The 18,038-nt window shown below is 38.6% G+C and overlaps 1 protein-coding gene across 5 annotated transcripts in view; it reads left to right on the forward strand.

Moving 5' to 3' along the window:
* The window catches only part of map7d1a (MAP7 domain containing 1a), a 29,393-nt gene continuing 11,355 nt past the window's right edge, over positions 1-18,038 (forward strand). For 3 of the 5 annotated variants that reach the window (XM_087805302.1, XM_087805303.1, XM_087805307.1), the window contains exons 1-4: positions 1-327; positions 11,307-11,507; positions 15,291-15,359; positions 15,657-15,677. In XM_087805302.1, the coding sequence (XP_087661428.1) occupies positions 258-327; positions 11,307-11,507; positions 15,291-15,359; positions 15,657-15,677 (361 nt within the window). In that variant the 5' untranslated portion in view covers positions 1-257. The remainder of the gene's footprint in view (positions 328-11,306; positions 11,508-15,290; positions 15,360-15,656; positions 15,678-18,038) is intronic. The other 2 variants (XM_087805306.1, XM_087805308.1) reach the window with 1 other exon arrangement.

Consider the following 18,038-nt stretch of genomic DNA (forward strand, 5'->3'; position numbering starts at 1 on the left):
TGGAGAGTGAAACTTCTCCCTCTCTAACCTCCACATCTTCTGCGATAACTTGACTTTTACACACATATCAGAGCATCTATTCGTATATGAAATTGTGGCCTCGCCTCGACGGTTCAAACGACATATAATAAGTGTGTTTCTGGATCGTTCTTCGGATTTTCGGGTTCAGCAGCAGCAGCAGGAGCGACTCCAAGTTTCCCCGCGTTTGTTTCCGCCCGAGAGGACCAGGAGGAAGTACAAGAAACTCCCATGTTTGAATGAACAAAAGAGGCGAAAAGGAGTGTATTGCCGCCGAAATGGAGGAAAACATTCTATCAGCAACAACAAGTAAGACTTTCTTATGAAACTTGTTGTTAACTGTTTAATTTATTCTTAAATGAGTTTTATTAATGTATTTATTCAATATAACACTTGGATCATACTGTGTTACATACACTGAGTCACAGCTCAAAAAATATATATGTGAGAGAAATGCGAAAAGTCTGTAATAATAAATAAGAAACAACCCTAAATGATCCCAGTTTATTGGTTTATTATAAGACAACTAGATGAGGTAATCCCACTCACTCCCTCCTTCCCCCTCCTCACGTTTAAACACCACCAAGACCATGGCGTTTTTCTTCCCAGATTCTTCTGTCTCTTTACTATCAAGAGACAAAAAAAATCAGTGTTTTTGTCCAAGCCCCTGTTTTGGTGCAGAGATGCAGCAAAGGAAAATGAGTCTCCCCCAAAAAAATGATCTGCGACGTAGTTACACAACGACATGTAAACTGCTGTAATAACTTGATAATAACACACTGTAGATTGTCTTAAAACTAGAGGCAACTGTAGTTTTTCAAGTATTTAACATGTATTTGAGGATCACAAACAAAAATGTCATCATGTCATCATGTTCATCTCCTGTTTATGTGGGTACGTTTAAAAAATCTATCGTAACAACTAAAGGCAGCTGCTTAATAATACTACAGGTCCTTCAATGCAACAGTTAGGACAGCTTAAAGTCGATGTTGAAGATACAAATCCTGTTTGGAGTATACTTAAGTTTCGCAACAACCCCTTATTCTGTCAGCCCCGAGTGTCCCTCACTGTGATAGGGAGAGTGTTAACATGGATTTGTCCCCCCAAATTTAAGTTGGATAATGATAATATATCACAGTGTAATTACATGTAGTGACATTATTCTGCATTGTTGGTTCAGCAGTCACACATTCATGTACCGCTCGATATCTTGAACATATCAGCACACCGTTGGAAATATGCCAGCATTGAATTGTTCTTGAGATGCTTTTGGTCTACATAATGCTTGCATTGTGAATCTAAGTGCCTTTGTGATAAATAAATGGGTCGCCATCTGACAACAGAAAACTTCCTTCCTGCTGACATTGGCTTATAAGAGGGAGGTCAGCATGTTTTGGCTCAGCATCAAGCAGCAGTCCGGAGGAAAAAAGCTACACCCTGACCATGGGAATCCAGCGACGTGATCCAAAACGCTGAGCCCATGCATTTGTTGTGTACGGGTGATTCTTAAGACAACATGGTCAGCTGAGACAGTTATCAGGCTGTTTTGCGATATCCTATGTGAAACAATGAAATATTTTTGAAACAAGTTACCGCTCCGGAGCGAACCACAATCTTACGTCGCAAAGTTATGTCGCGCCTATTTTCTTACTTTTTTACTCACCCTCATGTCGACTAAGGGTAGGGATTATTTTTCAGAGTAATCCATACCTTTGAGTTATAGACAAAAATGTTTGTTAAATTTTAACCATAGCTCAGGTGACTTCGTCTTTATCTTTGTCCAAAAAAAACCAACTTCCAAACATCCGAATACCTCCATACTGGTTGTCTTCAACAACTTCTTGTCCTGAAGCTTCAACATTAGAAACTGTCCCAAGGAAAATTTAACAATTCTATATTTTAAGGTAGTTTGTAGCAGACGTTTAAAGGATAACATACTACACAGACAGGAAGTACTGCGGGTAAATATCGCAAGCGCTTCCAGTGTAGACAGAGCAGTTTTTAAGGCTGAAGCAAGAAATGAAGTGAATGAAGATGGTGGAAAAATGTACTGCTTCTTTTGACGCAATTTACTTGTCAAGTGTTTCACCGATCGTAATGTTTTTTTCATACCAAAATATCAACAGATTATAGATCATTTTTTTCCCCTCGGGAGTCGGGATGATATTTGTTTATTTGTGACAAGCTCACATGTGCTTACATCTGTGGACCAAGCACCGCTTACTCATTAGCCTGCTTAATACTTTCAATCCAGTATAATTATTTCGGCGCAGAATGGGAACTCCCCTTTACCTACATGTCAGGATTTGTTCAAAGCTCACATTCAGCCACCGGTTGAAAAGAACCTCAGCAACCGTATGATGTTCCAAAGACAAGAATAGAAAAACTCAAGCCAGGAGACCGACTGAAGACGTGCCAGCACTATACCGATGGTTGTTTGAACTCGGGATGTGTGTTTAATCCCAGATCATCCAGAGTCCACGATACCTTGAAAACCTGCTAAATCATCATGTTTGCTCAGTTTGCTAATAATTCAAATAAACAATTCCCAAACGTCGACGGCTGATATGCAGGAATCGGATGGGCAGATATCTAACCCAGCAGCCAAAGAAGACAGAAGAGTTTCCATGAACCAAAAGATCAGACAGGGTTAGACCTCACGTCTCTGCCAGGAAAGAGCTGCTGAAAGCATTGATCGATTCAGAGTCCATGTTTGTTTTAAGTTTGTTAGATGGTGATCAATTGTGCTTATGTGTCTGGAAGCGTTTTCTTTTTAGAGATATTGTGTTACACATTTGTGATTTGCCTGAGGCAAACAAAGCACTGTAAGGCTGCAGCTATCAAATTGTTTTATTTATTAAGTATTCTATGCTAAATTTAATAATTTAATAAAACATATTTTGTTATTTATAAAGAGAAATTACAATGAAATGATGACATTTCACTTGATGATGATTGGCCAACTTCACAGATAACCATTAGAAGAACCAAAAAGGAGCTTTTAAATAGCATTTAAATACTTGAAGTATTCAAGCAACATAGTAAAAATTGTTGCAGGAAAGATCTACCCATCTACCCATAATTTGAAGCAATTGCACAGAGAAGAACACATTGTCAAATATTAAAATAATTATTCTATTTGTTCCAACTATAGTGCTCTTATTATACAGTAATATATAGTTTATTAACTACGTAAGTTGCATTTTAGGGAATAATCATGTTTCTAAAATCCATTTAACGGCAATGGACCGTTGTGAGAGATGTTTGTTTGTTTCTGCTCCTGATGCTCCACGGTCTCTTTCCAGAAGGAACATTTTTTATTTTCTTCTCGTCAGATTTTGCCTTCTTTAAGGTTTTGATCCCCATATTAGCTACAGCTAGATCTGGAGGCTAAAGGTTCTTAACAAACACGACTAAATCAATAAACATTTCTGCAAAACTTATGGATCAATACGGCTTTTTGGAGGATCAAAAATCCATGTGAAGTTCATCGGAGTCCACAAGGGCTGAGGTAAGGCATGAGCACCAAATTATTAATGAACAAACTCAGTGTCGAGAGAGGACGACAGGAAGGTTGACATGATGTCAGCAAGTCATTTAAATAATGTGCAGACAAATTACAAAAAACATATAAATCAGACACTGAAGTAGTTTTGTGGAAGGAGGGTGATGCTGCAGAGGTGTGACCTAAATGCAAAATCATTCGGAGCTCGACTTCCTTCTGGCGGATGGAGGACATGTAACTTCCACCATCCTCGAGTCTATAAATACGACCAACGTGTCGGCTGTGAGCACTCGGTCGTCTGCTGCGTCCAGTCACCCGGACATGTGGCTAATATTAGACACAAGTTTGAGTTGTCACGGTGCATGCAGGTCTCTCCTCTCTCTCGCTGCTTTCTTTGAAGCTTCATTTCTATTTAATGTAACCTGGATATTAGAAATGTTTGTCGCTGGAGGTGGTGATGCGGTTTGACATCCCATAATTGTCTGTAAAGGCTGAGCTTTAACAACGAAAATCCTTGATGATAGCGTTACTGGATAATAATACGTTGAATGTTTTAAGAATAACATCGTTGTAAATGTTTTGCCCTAATGTTGTTGTGTTCATAATTTAAGTGCAATATAAATTAAATATTATTATTATTATTATTAAAGCCTAAAACATCAAAACATTCTTGAAGTAACAGATTACAGAGTAGCATTTAAACTCTAGTGGATATTAGCAATATTTGATTTTTTTTGCATGCAATTTAAAAAATGGAATTTCTTCCCTTTTCTCATGGCGTACCTTTTCCCTCTTTCTTCAGAGAGATGCAAACACGGTGAACATGGCTAATGCTAATGGTAGTAATATGAGTGTTGCTAATAAAGGGGTAACGTTGTCAGTAGTTTGGAACTATTTTGGTTGGCTATGCTGAATTCAAAGGACAAGTACAATTCAACCGGAAAACATGAATTGACATCTTTGAGACATTCTATAGTTACATTTCTTCAGTCTATCACAATTATAAACAAACCCTATTATTCTAGGTAAAAATGTTGGTATATAAAAAATACACTAAAATAAAAGTTTTTTAGACAAGAAGTAGAGTAAAATAACAAAACTTTTTATTGACTGTTTATACTTTTTTAGTTTTCTCAAGTTTCATTCAACTAAAAGGATGTGAAAACAGGGTTTTTAAAATAATGAATCTGAACTTTCATTTTAAGGCCTTATTGGATAGTCTTTTTCTCCTATTATTCTCTCCCAGAAATCTTTGAATCATCATAATTAAAGGCTTGTTCTTGTTTGTTTGGAAACTATTTGATTGTTTGACGTCAAGTAAGATTCTGACGTTGAAGCCAATGCAGATTAGACCTCTCAGAATCCCACTTCTCATTCTGAGCAGGGATCTTTAACTAGTTGCCAGGCGTAACTGGTCGGCACGCTGGCATCCTGCTTCGAGTTATGAATGGCAGCCTGTGCGGCCCAGAAATCCCTCCATCGTCCTCCCGATCTCATCCGATCTCTACCACCCTTGCACTGGCCTTGATGCTCACATTTTCTGTTGAACGTTTGTGGCAGGAGACTGCGAGAGATGTTTATCCCGAGGAATGCCGCCGACTCAGATATCAGATGCTTTAAACAGCTGGGTTGCTTTCACGGTGCGGTTTGGCTACTGGGATTGAATGGGGAACGTTGTTCCCACTCCCGGCCAGGTGATGGGAAGAAAGATCGAGCAGTGCCCGGGCACATCGGTATTCACCAGATGCTTAATGGTTTGGGATTCATCCCTGTCTGGAAAAGTGCTTACTACAATTGTACACTATAGCAAAAACTTTATGACAATCAGAATGTGTAACAAATTGTGTCACATATAGGTACGGATGAGCTGTTTTTTAGGTACATTGTCCATTAAAGCCTTTATTTACTAGTTTATCAAATAAGTTTGATAGTGTTCGGAAATACTACTTCCCCGTGGGCCCTTAGAAAAGCAGAGTAGCTCAGTGCTGAGCCCAAGCTTGTTGTTTACTCTGTGCTTCCTGACTAGGCCCCCTTACATCACTCTATTCTGTGGCAGAGGGCCACGGCGGGGTAAAGGGGCGTCGGGTTAGAAGGGGTAAACGATGAGGTAGTTCATTAGTCACAGTGATTATTCTAGATGAATATGCTCCTTCCGTTTCCAATGCTTTAGATCAATATGCTCTGGAACAATTTCCCCAACGATCGCCTGCCTCAGATCATCTCAGTTAGCACGACAAACGTTCCGGTTCCTATGTTGACCTGAGAGGAACAATAGAGGGTCTGGTAAGAAAAGGCTTTCACAATGTTTTTAAATTCTCCATCATTATTCAGTTTGATCTGAAGGCATCGGGCTGGCACATGGTACCAGGTGTTTATCTATCACCCGCTGACTCCCAACCTGCTGAACCGCTCTCCGGCTGTGTTTGTGCAGTCACACGAGCGCCCATATCTTCAGGTGATCCTGCACTTCTATCAGCTGACGGCTTGTTTATGCGCTGCAAGAGAAAGTTCTGACATACTGTGGTGCAGTCCAGTTGGTGGTTGAGGAGAAAAAGCGGATCTGTGTATCTCCTGTGACTTGGTTTTGTTGCTTTTATTCAGACAGAAATGTATATTTCTTACAGAAAACCACCCTTAGAGTAAGGTTTAGACCGTGAAATACAAACTTACATGAATTAAAACATGATACAGACATTGAATCACATGTTATAGCTAATTTGGGTTCTATTGATAACCTTCTGGTGATATTCACTTTTCTAAAAGTAGTTTCGGTTCTTCTCATGTGTGACCAAAGACTGACTAAAGTAATAAATCACAATGTCCTCAGTAACCCCACAAGGTTATGGCGGAAGACAAAATGAGGACAGACGTTTCCAGACTACATGCCTCCTCATGAATTTATAACTACTGCATTCAGATGAAAATCTAGTAAAGGAGATCCATCAGGCTGTTGAAGAAGCAGTTACTGTTAGCAGCGTATTTTATTAAAATAAGTGTAAATATATAATGTAACAAGTTGTGCTCCTTGGGTGCAACCAATATATGTACAAATAGTTTTTTCTTTTTACATTTTGCTGATGCACCTTATATCCAGGTGCACTCTATAGTCTTGAAATGATGGTACAATATTCTGAATTTTATTTTACCCCTTTATTAAACACTAGTGTCTTTAAATGACACCGTGTTTTAATTATAATTCCCTAAACCTCGAAACAGACCAACTAGTAAATACAGAACAACAATTGTATTTCAGTTGTCTTTGCTCATAGATTTATCAATTTTATCCTCTAGACCGCATTTAAAGTTAGCATTTCTCAATTTGTGTTGTGTAGATACTTGTAACTGAATCTGTTCATTTTTCCTGTTGCTGAATTTCCCCTTTGCCGTCATATTCTCCCAGGATTCTCAGATTACATTGATATTTGCTGCCCCACATCCCAGAGCAATTGATTCTTATTACTCCAAACTATATACTGCATTGTCAGTAGATGACATTGATATCCAGACTATTCAAGCAATTATTCTGTCCAACGACACTTCCTCAAGTTTTCTATTGGCAATATGATCCCAGTCTTACAGTCACAGTTAATCATTTTCTGGCATATTATGTGTGTAGATGATTTAAAAAAAAACTTTCCCTTTTTATTTATATTTAAACACCCGCTGGCTTTGTGATCCGTTGGGTAGGTGTTATTTACGGCACCTTCTTCCTACAAGTATCCTATCTAAATGTTTCTAAGCAGTGGAAAAAACTGGACTTTTCTACATATTTCAGCCAGTGGTGTTTATTAAAATGGAATTCTGTAAACAACCTCAGGAAAGTTGATCTGAACTGGAGTCTGTGACTGGTTAAGATGCTTGTTTAGAGGAAGTAAAGAAAAGAATCCTGTATTTTAGTGAAAACTAGTAAAACAGAAATCTCTGTGTTAATGTTATGTTGTTCTTATCTGGTCTAAAAGCTACATTATTCATAACTGGTTTGTTGTGCAAGAAAAGAGTTTTGGACCCTAGCTGGGTAACAAAACTCTCCTTTTTTTTAAATGCCATCTTTGCTCTAGTTTGGTTCCACTCCTGGCCACCCAAAACATCAACCAGTACATAGTCTTTTATTTTCCTCCCACTACTTACTATATCACCATGTTTCGCTCTCCCACTTGGTGTCACTTCAATGTTTTGGCTGCCGTCCCGTTGCCAAGCAGAGACCCCAACAATGGACCCTCTCTGTCAGAGCACATCACTGCCCAAGGAATGCTTGTTTAATAGTGGCTTGCTTTGACAGAGGGAAACACAATGTCTCGTCTTGCAGCCCGAGTCCGTCTATAATAGACCGCCCGCTCTACCCTCACCGCCGTCGGGGCTTCGTCCAAGTCCTCATCAGCAACTGCTTCCATTTCCCAGACCAATGACGTAACCTTTACTTGTGCCCAGATGGGCTCGGACAATTCCTGCGATTGGCTGTGCTCTCTCTTTTTCTGAATGCCTCTTCAGTGATGTGTTAAGAACTCATGTTATGTTGTCGCTTGCTAAACATGTGTGAGACGTCACTGAACGTCATATAGGGATGGCAATTTTTTTTTTTCTGGACCGTATTCACTCTGACGTCATGCATTGAAAGGTTTAAATTAGAAGACCCACTCAAAGTTTTGCAAAAATACCTCTGCCAAGACTGTGCTGCAGTGTGGCCAAATATGTTGGTGCATTCATCAGGACTTTGAATGTAAAGGCTGACTGCAACTAGTCATTTTTTCTTTCTTTGTCACATGCAACAGGTCCTCTTTTCTGATTGGTGAGAGTAGTTCAACAGTCCAGTGTTCCTATAGTCAATCTCCATAGTGTCCACGCCCTCCAAACCCCCCACTGTTTTCTGCTGCCCCAGCTCTGTAATTTACAGCATTTACCTCCTCAGACTATACTGGAGAGACATTATAGTTCAAAAGGGAAACTAAGGGACAGGGGCAGGGGGGCCGTCTGGACAAAGACAAGTGCCCCCACCATCAGCTCCTTTGTTGGGACGTCAGAGCAAACTATTGCCTGGTGAGGAGATGCAAGTTCAAAAGCCTTCTAAATGTGACCAACGCTAATAGAACCTGAAGAACAACTTGCTCCAAAGCTGAGGAGACTTACCCTTGAACACATTTTTACCATCTAAAGAACCCAATAATACAGTGACAAATGTAGGTGCAGGTGTTTAGATGTCCTAAAACAAAGAGCTTGAATGAGGAAAACAAAATTAATTTGCAAAACTTCAAATATATCTTAAATAAAGAGACAGCAATGTCAGTGATTTAAAAAAGTATATAGTTGGAGGTAGTATAAATGATAAAAGACACAATGACACAACCTTTTTTTTTTTTTCAGATACTGAGTCATTATTTCCAAAGTGTGTGTGTGTCTGTGTTTTTTAATCGAATCCCCCATTGCCAGATAATGGTGACGCTGCCTTGGTGCTTAGTTCTGTTTTTCTGTTCCTTATTTTGTGTGTTATCTTATTTCATTATTTTATCATGTACTGCCACTACAAAAAAACACATGTTGTCCGTGCAACACTTGCATAAAAGTTTCAGATTCTAAAACTAAAGCTGATTCTCTAAGAAACAAATGTGAATGATCTCCTTTTAATAAAAGATTTTGGCCCCAATACATCTGTATTTACATGTATTTGAAGGATTCTTAAAGAAAAAACGAATTTGCATGAATATAAAAGAAAATATGTTGTTTTTGTTTTGTTTATTATAGTCTGGATTATTTGCATTGTGCAACTGGTAGTCCAAATATTAACAAAAAGGCATTAAAATAAAGACTGTAAATAAAGAAATGTTGCTTTCCTTTGTTTTAATCTTAACTAAATTAGTTTAAGTAAGCACTCTTTTGAAGATGCACATGTTATTCATGCTGTTTTTAAAGATAAAGTTAAACAACTTGACTGTACATGCAGCAACTTGGTTAAATGAAATGAAAGAAAGAAAAACAGAGTGATGTATCTCAGACAATGCCAGTGTGGAAATCCTTAAAAATATGTATTTTAATTGTTTCCTTCATTTTATTCAAACAATTTTGTTTTTTAACCACAATCAAACAAGTTCCTCCTTAAACTATGGTCCATATGCAAGTTTGCTGTGATGGGTTTTCCAGTGTCTTTTGGGTTTTTAAAAGCCGTCATGGAGACACTTATTTCCTTCTTAAATTATTATTTTCGACCAGAGAGATACAAAGATGTTCACATAAAACATAATGTAAAATATTTTTCCTTTTATTTCAAATGTAGTGGAACTGTTTCTTCATTTCCCTCTCGATTTATTTCGTTTGTCCCTACTTGGCTTTGCAATGTTCCCCCCACTGGCACGACAAAAAGCATTTTGTGAACCACTGTTCTGGGTCATGAATAATGGCAACAGTGACACATTGCAGAGAAAAAGCGCTGGCAGAGTTTTTTTTATTTTAATTTTGCCCTGCGGTTCCACATTTTCTTGTGAGTGCCAAACATGATTAACGTTAATGCGTAGTAAGGAATTTAAGTCTGGTCCAGAGGCAACATGTGGCCCTCGATCGACTTCATACAGCCCGTAGCCATGGTACTTAGTAATATTTGTTGACAGCAAATTAGGGACGAGTATCTTTACTTATCAGGGAACAAGGAACATAAACATAAACAGAGAAGAAAAACCAACGCAGACTTCAGTACCTTATCTTATGGCTTTAATTATTTTTCCCCTGTTATCTTAAGTTTGCAATAAATGTATTTTAGAATCCTCGACTTTCACAGCCCAATCTCTCTCTCTCTCTCTCTGCACACTTCACCTGGCAAGGTTCCTCATGTACACACAATTTAGCCCCAAAACAATACATGCAACATAAAAGACAAACAGCGAACTGTTGTCAAAATGATTAAAAGTTCACTTTTATATTAGAAAGGAAAACCAAATAAAAGCAGCTGAGTTGCAGGTAACACGTCCACATTCCTGCCCCCTGCAGATCCGAAAATTGATCATCTAAAACGAATGCCACAGTTTTAGGCTTCTGTCAAGTTAAATAAAAGTGTGAGTAGTGTAGTTGGATTGGATCTCCACGCACCTTCATAAAGGCCACCAAATGTCTCAACTGTAATTTAAAAATCTGAACCTACAAACAGCTAAAAAAAAGGTCAAAATCATGTTGACAATCTGTTCACACATCTGTCACTGACAGTCACTTATATTGTCTTTACACTTACCAATTAGTCCACATAACCTGTTTAACATTAGATTCATAGACTCTATTGTTTTGTTGCCAGGAGTGTGTGGATAGAACTGTTAGTCCTGCGTCCACTTTTTTGCCATTTCTTTTTTTCTGCGAGTGGAAATTGTGCTTCATGGAACTAGCCTGCACTGCTTCAGTAGATGCAAGATAAATAACTGTCCCAAGACTGGGGTTCTTGATTTGATAATGTTGCAGCTGAAGAGAGAGGAGTGGTTGAAGAAGTCTGAGGACATTATCTCTCTCTTGTAAGTGCTGCAATCTTCTATTGATAAAACTGCTAAACGACTGAAAGAGGCTTTCTGCGGTAGTGATTGCTTTTCAGGTGGTGCTCTGTTCTTTTGTGTCGAAACTCTCCGTTGATCAATGTCAACAATCTGACGAGCGTCTCTGCACAGCCAGAGATTCCACTCCTCCGCAAAAACTTGATATATGCTCTCCGCGGGAAGATGACGTCATGGGAGTGGACGGAATGAGAACCAACTGGTTGAGTTTCGCCCTCTCCGCTCGTCTCTTGACTGTGTTTCTCTTGTGTTTCACTTTAACGCAGCTCCCCACCCGCAACTGGTCACGAACCCCCCGAGACCGGACCCGGAGGGCCGGAGCAGCCCCCCGAAGACGGAGGGCATCCAGAGGATGGAATCACCGGCGAAGGCGGAAACGGATCGTAGATTCACCACGTCCACGAAACCGGACCTCATCGTGCAGTCTCCCGGGTCACCTGCATCCCCTGGACCCAGGTCAAAGAGAGGTAAATCATGCTAGACGTGCTCTTGGACCAGCTCCCCAGAGAGGTTGTGATGACTCTAATGCTTTCAGACCATTAGGTCTGATAACGGCAGGGCTGGAGCTGGTGTTGTGGAAAACACATCTTGCTACTGTGTATTCTATGTCAGGAAAACTTAATTATCTGTAGTTACGTTTTGACAGTCGTGTACATAAAGGCCGCTTCTTTTCTTCGTAAATATTTGTCCATAAACATCGTCGCGTTGACTCAGAGATATTAAAAATGCTTTTTATTAAAACTTTATAGCAGTCGCCTGGAATCAAGAGTCAAAGTAACGTCATCCCTCTCGCTCCGTTTCGTGCCATATGTTTGACCTGAAACGTGACAATCATTCTCCGATGAAACATCTGAAGCGTGGATTCACACGGGTTGACCCAGGAACCATAAATGTGATAAGACACAATCCACGAGACGAAAAAAAGAAAAACGCTGACCCACTTTGATATTTATGGATAGCGTGATGAGCTCCTGCTTGTTACTCACTAACATGAATCATTGAGTCACATGCACTAGAATTAAAAACTGCCAAAGATGTTTCTTTCCTTCCTTTGTCAATCATTCCACATAGACGGTGCCACTAGATCCATAATGCCACATGTCAATGCTTACATTATCATTTCAGTACTGGTTGTCTTTGGATTCTAAACAGGATCGTCACAGAAGGAAAATGCACACCTGTCCTGCAGGGAATCTTTATGACTGGGCTAGTTACTGAATCACACTGTTGTTGCGACAAAAACAACCTGCCTATACTGGCTCTCCTGAGGGCAAAAAAAAGGTTTCTTAAAATGTGTGCAGAATGTCAGCAATGAGAGTCCATGCGTCAAGTTCTTTTAAGAAATCTTCAGTTGAAGAGTTCAACAGATGCATTGACCTTATGTCCACCTTATCTTCTATTTAGTGTCATTTTCTCAACATGAGAAATGAAAAAAAAAAAATTCCTTTGAAAAAAGAGAGCTGCTAGATTTGTGGTTTAAAAAGTCCTGTTTTCTTTTTTTTTTCCATGCTTGTCTGTAACCACTTAACGCAGGGGTGGGCAATGAAACTATACAGGGCTTTATATACAACTGTTGTGAGGGGCTGAAAGAAGAACTAGAGCCTTAGTGACAGAAAAACACAATTTTAATTTAAATGTCCTCAAAATAAATGTGAACCAACCATAACATAATATAAAATACTTTATTTAAAGATAATTTGTAATTTAATTTCATAATTATATATAAATTAAACTGGATAATAGAAATAACTGTCACATAGCTACATCTAAAGTGCTACATTTTTTTTGGCAAAAATGAAAAAACACATGTGCACAAAGCGGGTAAAATGTATTCTCCAGGTTCCCATCTGGTTCCTGTAGGCTGTCCTACCATGTAGGTCAAACACTAAAAAAAGGTCTTTAATTATACAAAGAAAGTTATTGTAGCACATATACATTGGCCTTAAAATCCTAATGTGTGTGGAAATAGCTGCTTTATAGGTCTACGCTCACTATAATTAATTTATGTGTAAAGTATGTTTCAATGCATCCAGGTCAACATATTTAAAATAAGAACTCCAGGTTGTTTAACATCTAGAACTGGAGAACTTTGGTTATTAAACTAAACATCTAAACCACCAATGTGAAAGCTTAGCAAATACCTTATAGTGTAATTTCACTTAAGGAGGGATTTCGACCGAAACTCCCTCTTGTTCTGCCAAACCTCAAGTAATGAGCTTTATTGTGGCTGGTGTGAACAATGAAGGCATGGAACCCTTTCACTCCAAATGAATAAAATCAAACATAATACAAGGATTCTATTACATAAAGGCAGTGGAGCCGACAATCATGTCCAGGAGTCTTGGGGGGGATGGTTCATCTTGACCACCTTATGCTAGGAGAATCAAGAGACCTCAGTGACTGGATTAATGGATATAGAAGGAAGGAGAGTAAAGGAGCTTAAAGTCCCCGAACTGTCAAACATGTCCACTGTGATTGAGTGTGGGGGAAGCAAGTGGTTCCTTGTTAAAAACAAATATAGTACAAAAGCTTTAGCACCTAAAGCATTACTTTTACATTACTTTTGTAATCCATGCGTTTGTTTCTTCTCGTCTGGACTATTGTAACAGTTTGTTTTCATGTCTTAACAAGAAGGAGCTGTCTCGTCTGCAGTTGATTCAGAACTCTGCAGCGAGAATTCTGACCCGCTCTAGTAGAAGAACTCACATTTCTCCGGTCCTTAAAACGCTTCACTGGCTTCCAGTTTCTTTCAGGATCAACTTTAAAATTCTGGTTCTTACTTTCAGAGCTATTCATGGTCAGGCTCCTCCTTACATCACTGATCTGATCCAGCCTTACACCCCAGCTCGGGCTCTGAGGTCTGTGGATCAGAATCTACTTATGGTTCCACGCACACGGCTCAGGACCAGAGGAGAGAAATCTTTTCAGGCTGTTGCTCCTAAGCTTTGGAACAATCTTCCTCTCTCTTTGCGCTTGATGGAGTCTACTGACTCCTTTAAGAAACATCTTAAGACGTTTCTATTTGTTCAGGCTTTTCCTTGAATTTCTCGAACTCCTGTGTTGTTCTCGGTGTTGTCTTGATCTTTGAAGTATGTACTGTTTTGAGTATTGTTTTGATTGTTAAAGCGCTTTGTGACCCTGGTCTCGAAAAGCGCTATATAAATATATATTACTTACTTACTTACTTACTTACTTAAGCAAGTGATTCCCGAATGAAGGTCTTCTTCTCACTTGTAATGGGGTCAGGATGGCCGGGATGGATAATATTATGTTGTTAACGTTTGATTAGACTCAACAGTTATCTCAATTATTACACATACACTAGTAAAACTAAACCTTCACTTACTCTATTCACCGCCACTGTTCCTTTTCCAATGATCACAGTTGCTGTCTTCAATAATCCTAAGTGACTTAACAATTGTTCTCCTTTAATCGACTTTTAATCTTCACATTGGTGTCTCATGGACATTATAAAGTTTATTTTATTCACTTGAAATTAATATAAATACTTTTCCTTCTCTTTGATCAAGTTTGTTGACGATTATTTGCAATTGTTTTTTGAAAAAATAAAAGAGGTCGCAATCTAAAGAAGAGCAGTTTATGCTTGTCCCTGGTCCGCAGTGGTCAGTACCTAGGGTGGATGAAAAAGTAAAAGGATTGAGGATAAGTTTAAAAACAACTATGTGTCAAAGCATGTTATGATGTTGGGCATGTTATAAACTTTACTAGGTACCAGATGAAATATTATCAAATTTATTTGAAATTGTAAATACAAATTGAAAAATTGAAATAATCGAATCGAATAATCAAAGATCCCACATAAAAAGTCTTGCTAATTCCTTAAATGTTTTCCCGGGCCTGCAATAAGAAAGTGCTTTATCTTTGTAACTTCTGAATGAAATGACTCTTATTATTATTTCACTATTCCTATTTAGCTCTAGCCCTTTTTTTACTTTGAAAAAACAGCGAAAAGTCCCTACATGTCTACCAAAGAATCAAACGCAGGCAATAGTCCTAATATTTTTACAATGGTAGTACAGATCAGACCTTAAACATACCGACAATACCATTATCTTGCAACATCATTTAAAAAAAAGTAAATTATCAATTACCTGCTATTCAAAGTGCTCCTCTCACTCATTATTTGTCCATAACGTACTACTACAGTCATCAGAGCCTAAGCTAAACCAAACATGATGGAAAACCTTTGATGGAAATACTAATTATTTTCCTCTTTTTCTCCAATGAAGACACAATAAAGTCAGAAGAAAGGCATCAACTCGTGAGGGAGCGAAGGGAGGAGAAGGCCAGATATTTGGGTAAGTGGAAACAAAAACACAGAAACTAACAGGCTGAATAACTGCTCCCCCTAGTGACGGGGTAGATGACTTGCCTGTTATTAGTCGCGCTGCTACTGGCTTTAATTATGGGGCAGAATTGCATTTACACTGCATGCTCACTGATGCTAAATATTTGTATAAAAGTCCACGTGTCTGACGCTATGACTCACTCAAGCACAGTTTATTTGTGGCTGTACACTGGCATATTTATCACGCGGCTGCTTTGCATGTTTGACCGTTTGCATGTTTCTTCTTTCACCCTCCGTTCTCCTGCAGAAGAGCTCAGCAAGCTACAAGGTGAGCACACGTGCATGTGGTGATGGTCAACAGTGTTTTATACTCATAATCAACTCCTGAATTCATCGGAAGAAAACAAATCACAAACTCCATCTGTTTCGATTCATTTTTTCTCTTTATCTAATGTCATCTTTATTTCCTTAATCATTTCCTTTTCCTCAAATCCATGGACAATATAATAGTGTTTCTTTCATTTCTTTGTTTTCATGATTTTGCTATTGACTAATTTAGTTGAAGTTGAGTTAAATATTTTACCTCATTTGTTCATTTGACTGACAAAGCCACAACTGTAAAGTGCTTAACATTGATCATCTGAAACAATTACTTGTTTTTAATGTTCTTATTATTTTTTGAAGGAAGGCACATTTTCAAACAGATAGTTCCTTAACAGTATTTAAATATTAAGGACTATGATTAGGTCTTTTTAAATTTTGTCTTAGATTTAGAATAGTCTATTTGTTTACAAAACTAAAGAAATGTGTGTTTTGTCTTCCTGAAAACTTGGAAAAAAACCATTCTCAGTACTTTAGTCGTTATGGAAATAAATGCAATAGCCGTCTTCAACTTACTGCAGTGAAGCAGTACTAGTAGAGCCATGACCAAAACCAATGCATCACAGATAAGATGGAGAGAAGCGGAATGTTTTTAAGTGCGAATTTAGAGGCTGTTGTTTTCTTCACAGTTGGTTTACTGATACATTTTCTTTTTAAAATAACCTGTTTAATAAAAACCTGTACCAACTGACCAATATTCAACTTATAGAAAACCTACAAACAATATTGAAAATTCCAAGATAAATAGATACATTTCACACATATACTGTATGGCTTTCAAGAAAAATGTCAATAACACGGCAGAAAACAATCTTGCGTGTCAAACATGTTTTTTGTAGTTCCCACCGCCCTGCAGATCATGGAGATAAGGTTATAAATATTTCATTGTGATGATGGGAACATCTCATGCATGAGTTTGCGGTTTGTGAAAACCCAAAGCTCCATTTAACAAATGATTAACTAGGAAGTCTGGCTTTGAATCTCAGAACTCTTTTTTAGAAGTACTGATCATGACTCGTGAGTTTTTCCAGTCAACACTGACTGGAAATGATGAGGATGTTCTGTGACACAGCAGTTTTTGAGCTCCGATGCTGCCAAGAGTCTGAACTTGGCTCCTCCCATTGCAGCACTTGCAGACGTCCTGTTTCCAAAATCCAACGACTCGATGCATAAAACATCTAGCAAGGCTCTACTGAGTCTGTTTGCACAAAACTCTCTATTAACTGAAATATTTACTAGTGTTCACCATAACCTCACCCACTCTGCTGTGATCAGCCAAAAACAAATGTTTGTCACTGCGATTCACTAATCCCTGTAATCTCCACCTCCAAGGGACTTGTTGTATAAACAAAGCAGAGCATGATTACACAGCTGCCTAGAGGAGGAGCGAATACCATTATAATGTCATGATGGGCTCTGCTCTCGTAACCTCTCGTTCGCTGAGATTTCAGGAGGAAAGAGAACTAAAAAGTAATAACTTAAAAACATCATGATGAGGGACTTACTACATCTTGGAGAGGAAGACTTCAAAATTTGAAACATAAATTAGGATAGTGCGAGTTTACCAGTAGTTGCTTTTTAATCTCACAATCCATCCCTAACTCGTGAACAAAACCCTACGTTTCTTAAACCCCTGGTATACACAGGGAAAAATTCTCTTTCAATCAAATCAAATTATTCCTATTGTTATCTTATCATGCTAATCATCCAATTTGAGGTTGAATATCTGTATAATCCAGGTGCTGTACAACATTTACTTTCTTCTCATCCTGTAAAGCCTTGAGGTCAATCCAGCTGTTCTACAGTACTTTGTAGAGCAGATCGCTCTAATTGGGCGATCACAGGATCGTGCCAGATGGTTCTGATCCGAAGCTCCAAGTCAGACTAAGAGATGAAATCCTCCTAAATCTTGTGTTTACGATATCAGCGTCGCCCCAGTGATCGTCGCGTTGCTGCTGTTAAAAGAAACCTTTTTTGATATTTTAAAAAGACACATGTTCATAGCTTCACTGTCTCCAGTCGCTCCAGATTAATACTGGATGTGTCGGAGAGTTATTGTTCATGAATGTTTCATGGCTTCACTGGCGTGTCTCTGCCGCGCTGCTGCCAGCTACCATTACAGAAGAGAGTGAAAGATGCCTTCAAGTGCACCAGACCCTTTTTTTTGTTTAAGCATCTGTAATAATCAGGAGCGTTGGACCACGTCAATGAAATAAATTACCCATGGGGCAACATGAGATCAGTACTGGGTGCCCAAAACGGCGTGTGACGTTTAATATTAATGTGATTTATTTGGAACAATTCTGTC

Source organism: Callionymus lyra, chromosome 13, assembly GCF_982586985.1.
Source record: "Callionymus lyra chromosome 13, fCalLyr1.hap1.1, whole genome shotgun sequence".
Classification (NCBI taxonomy): Eukaryota; Metazoa; Chordata; class Actinopteri; order Syngnathiformes; family Callionymidae; genus Callionymus; species Callionymus lyra.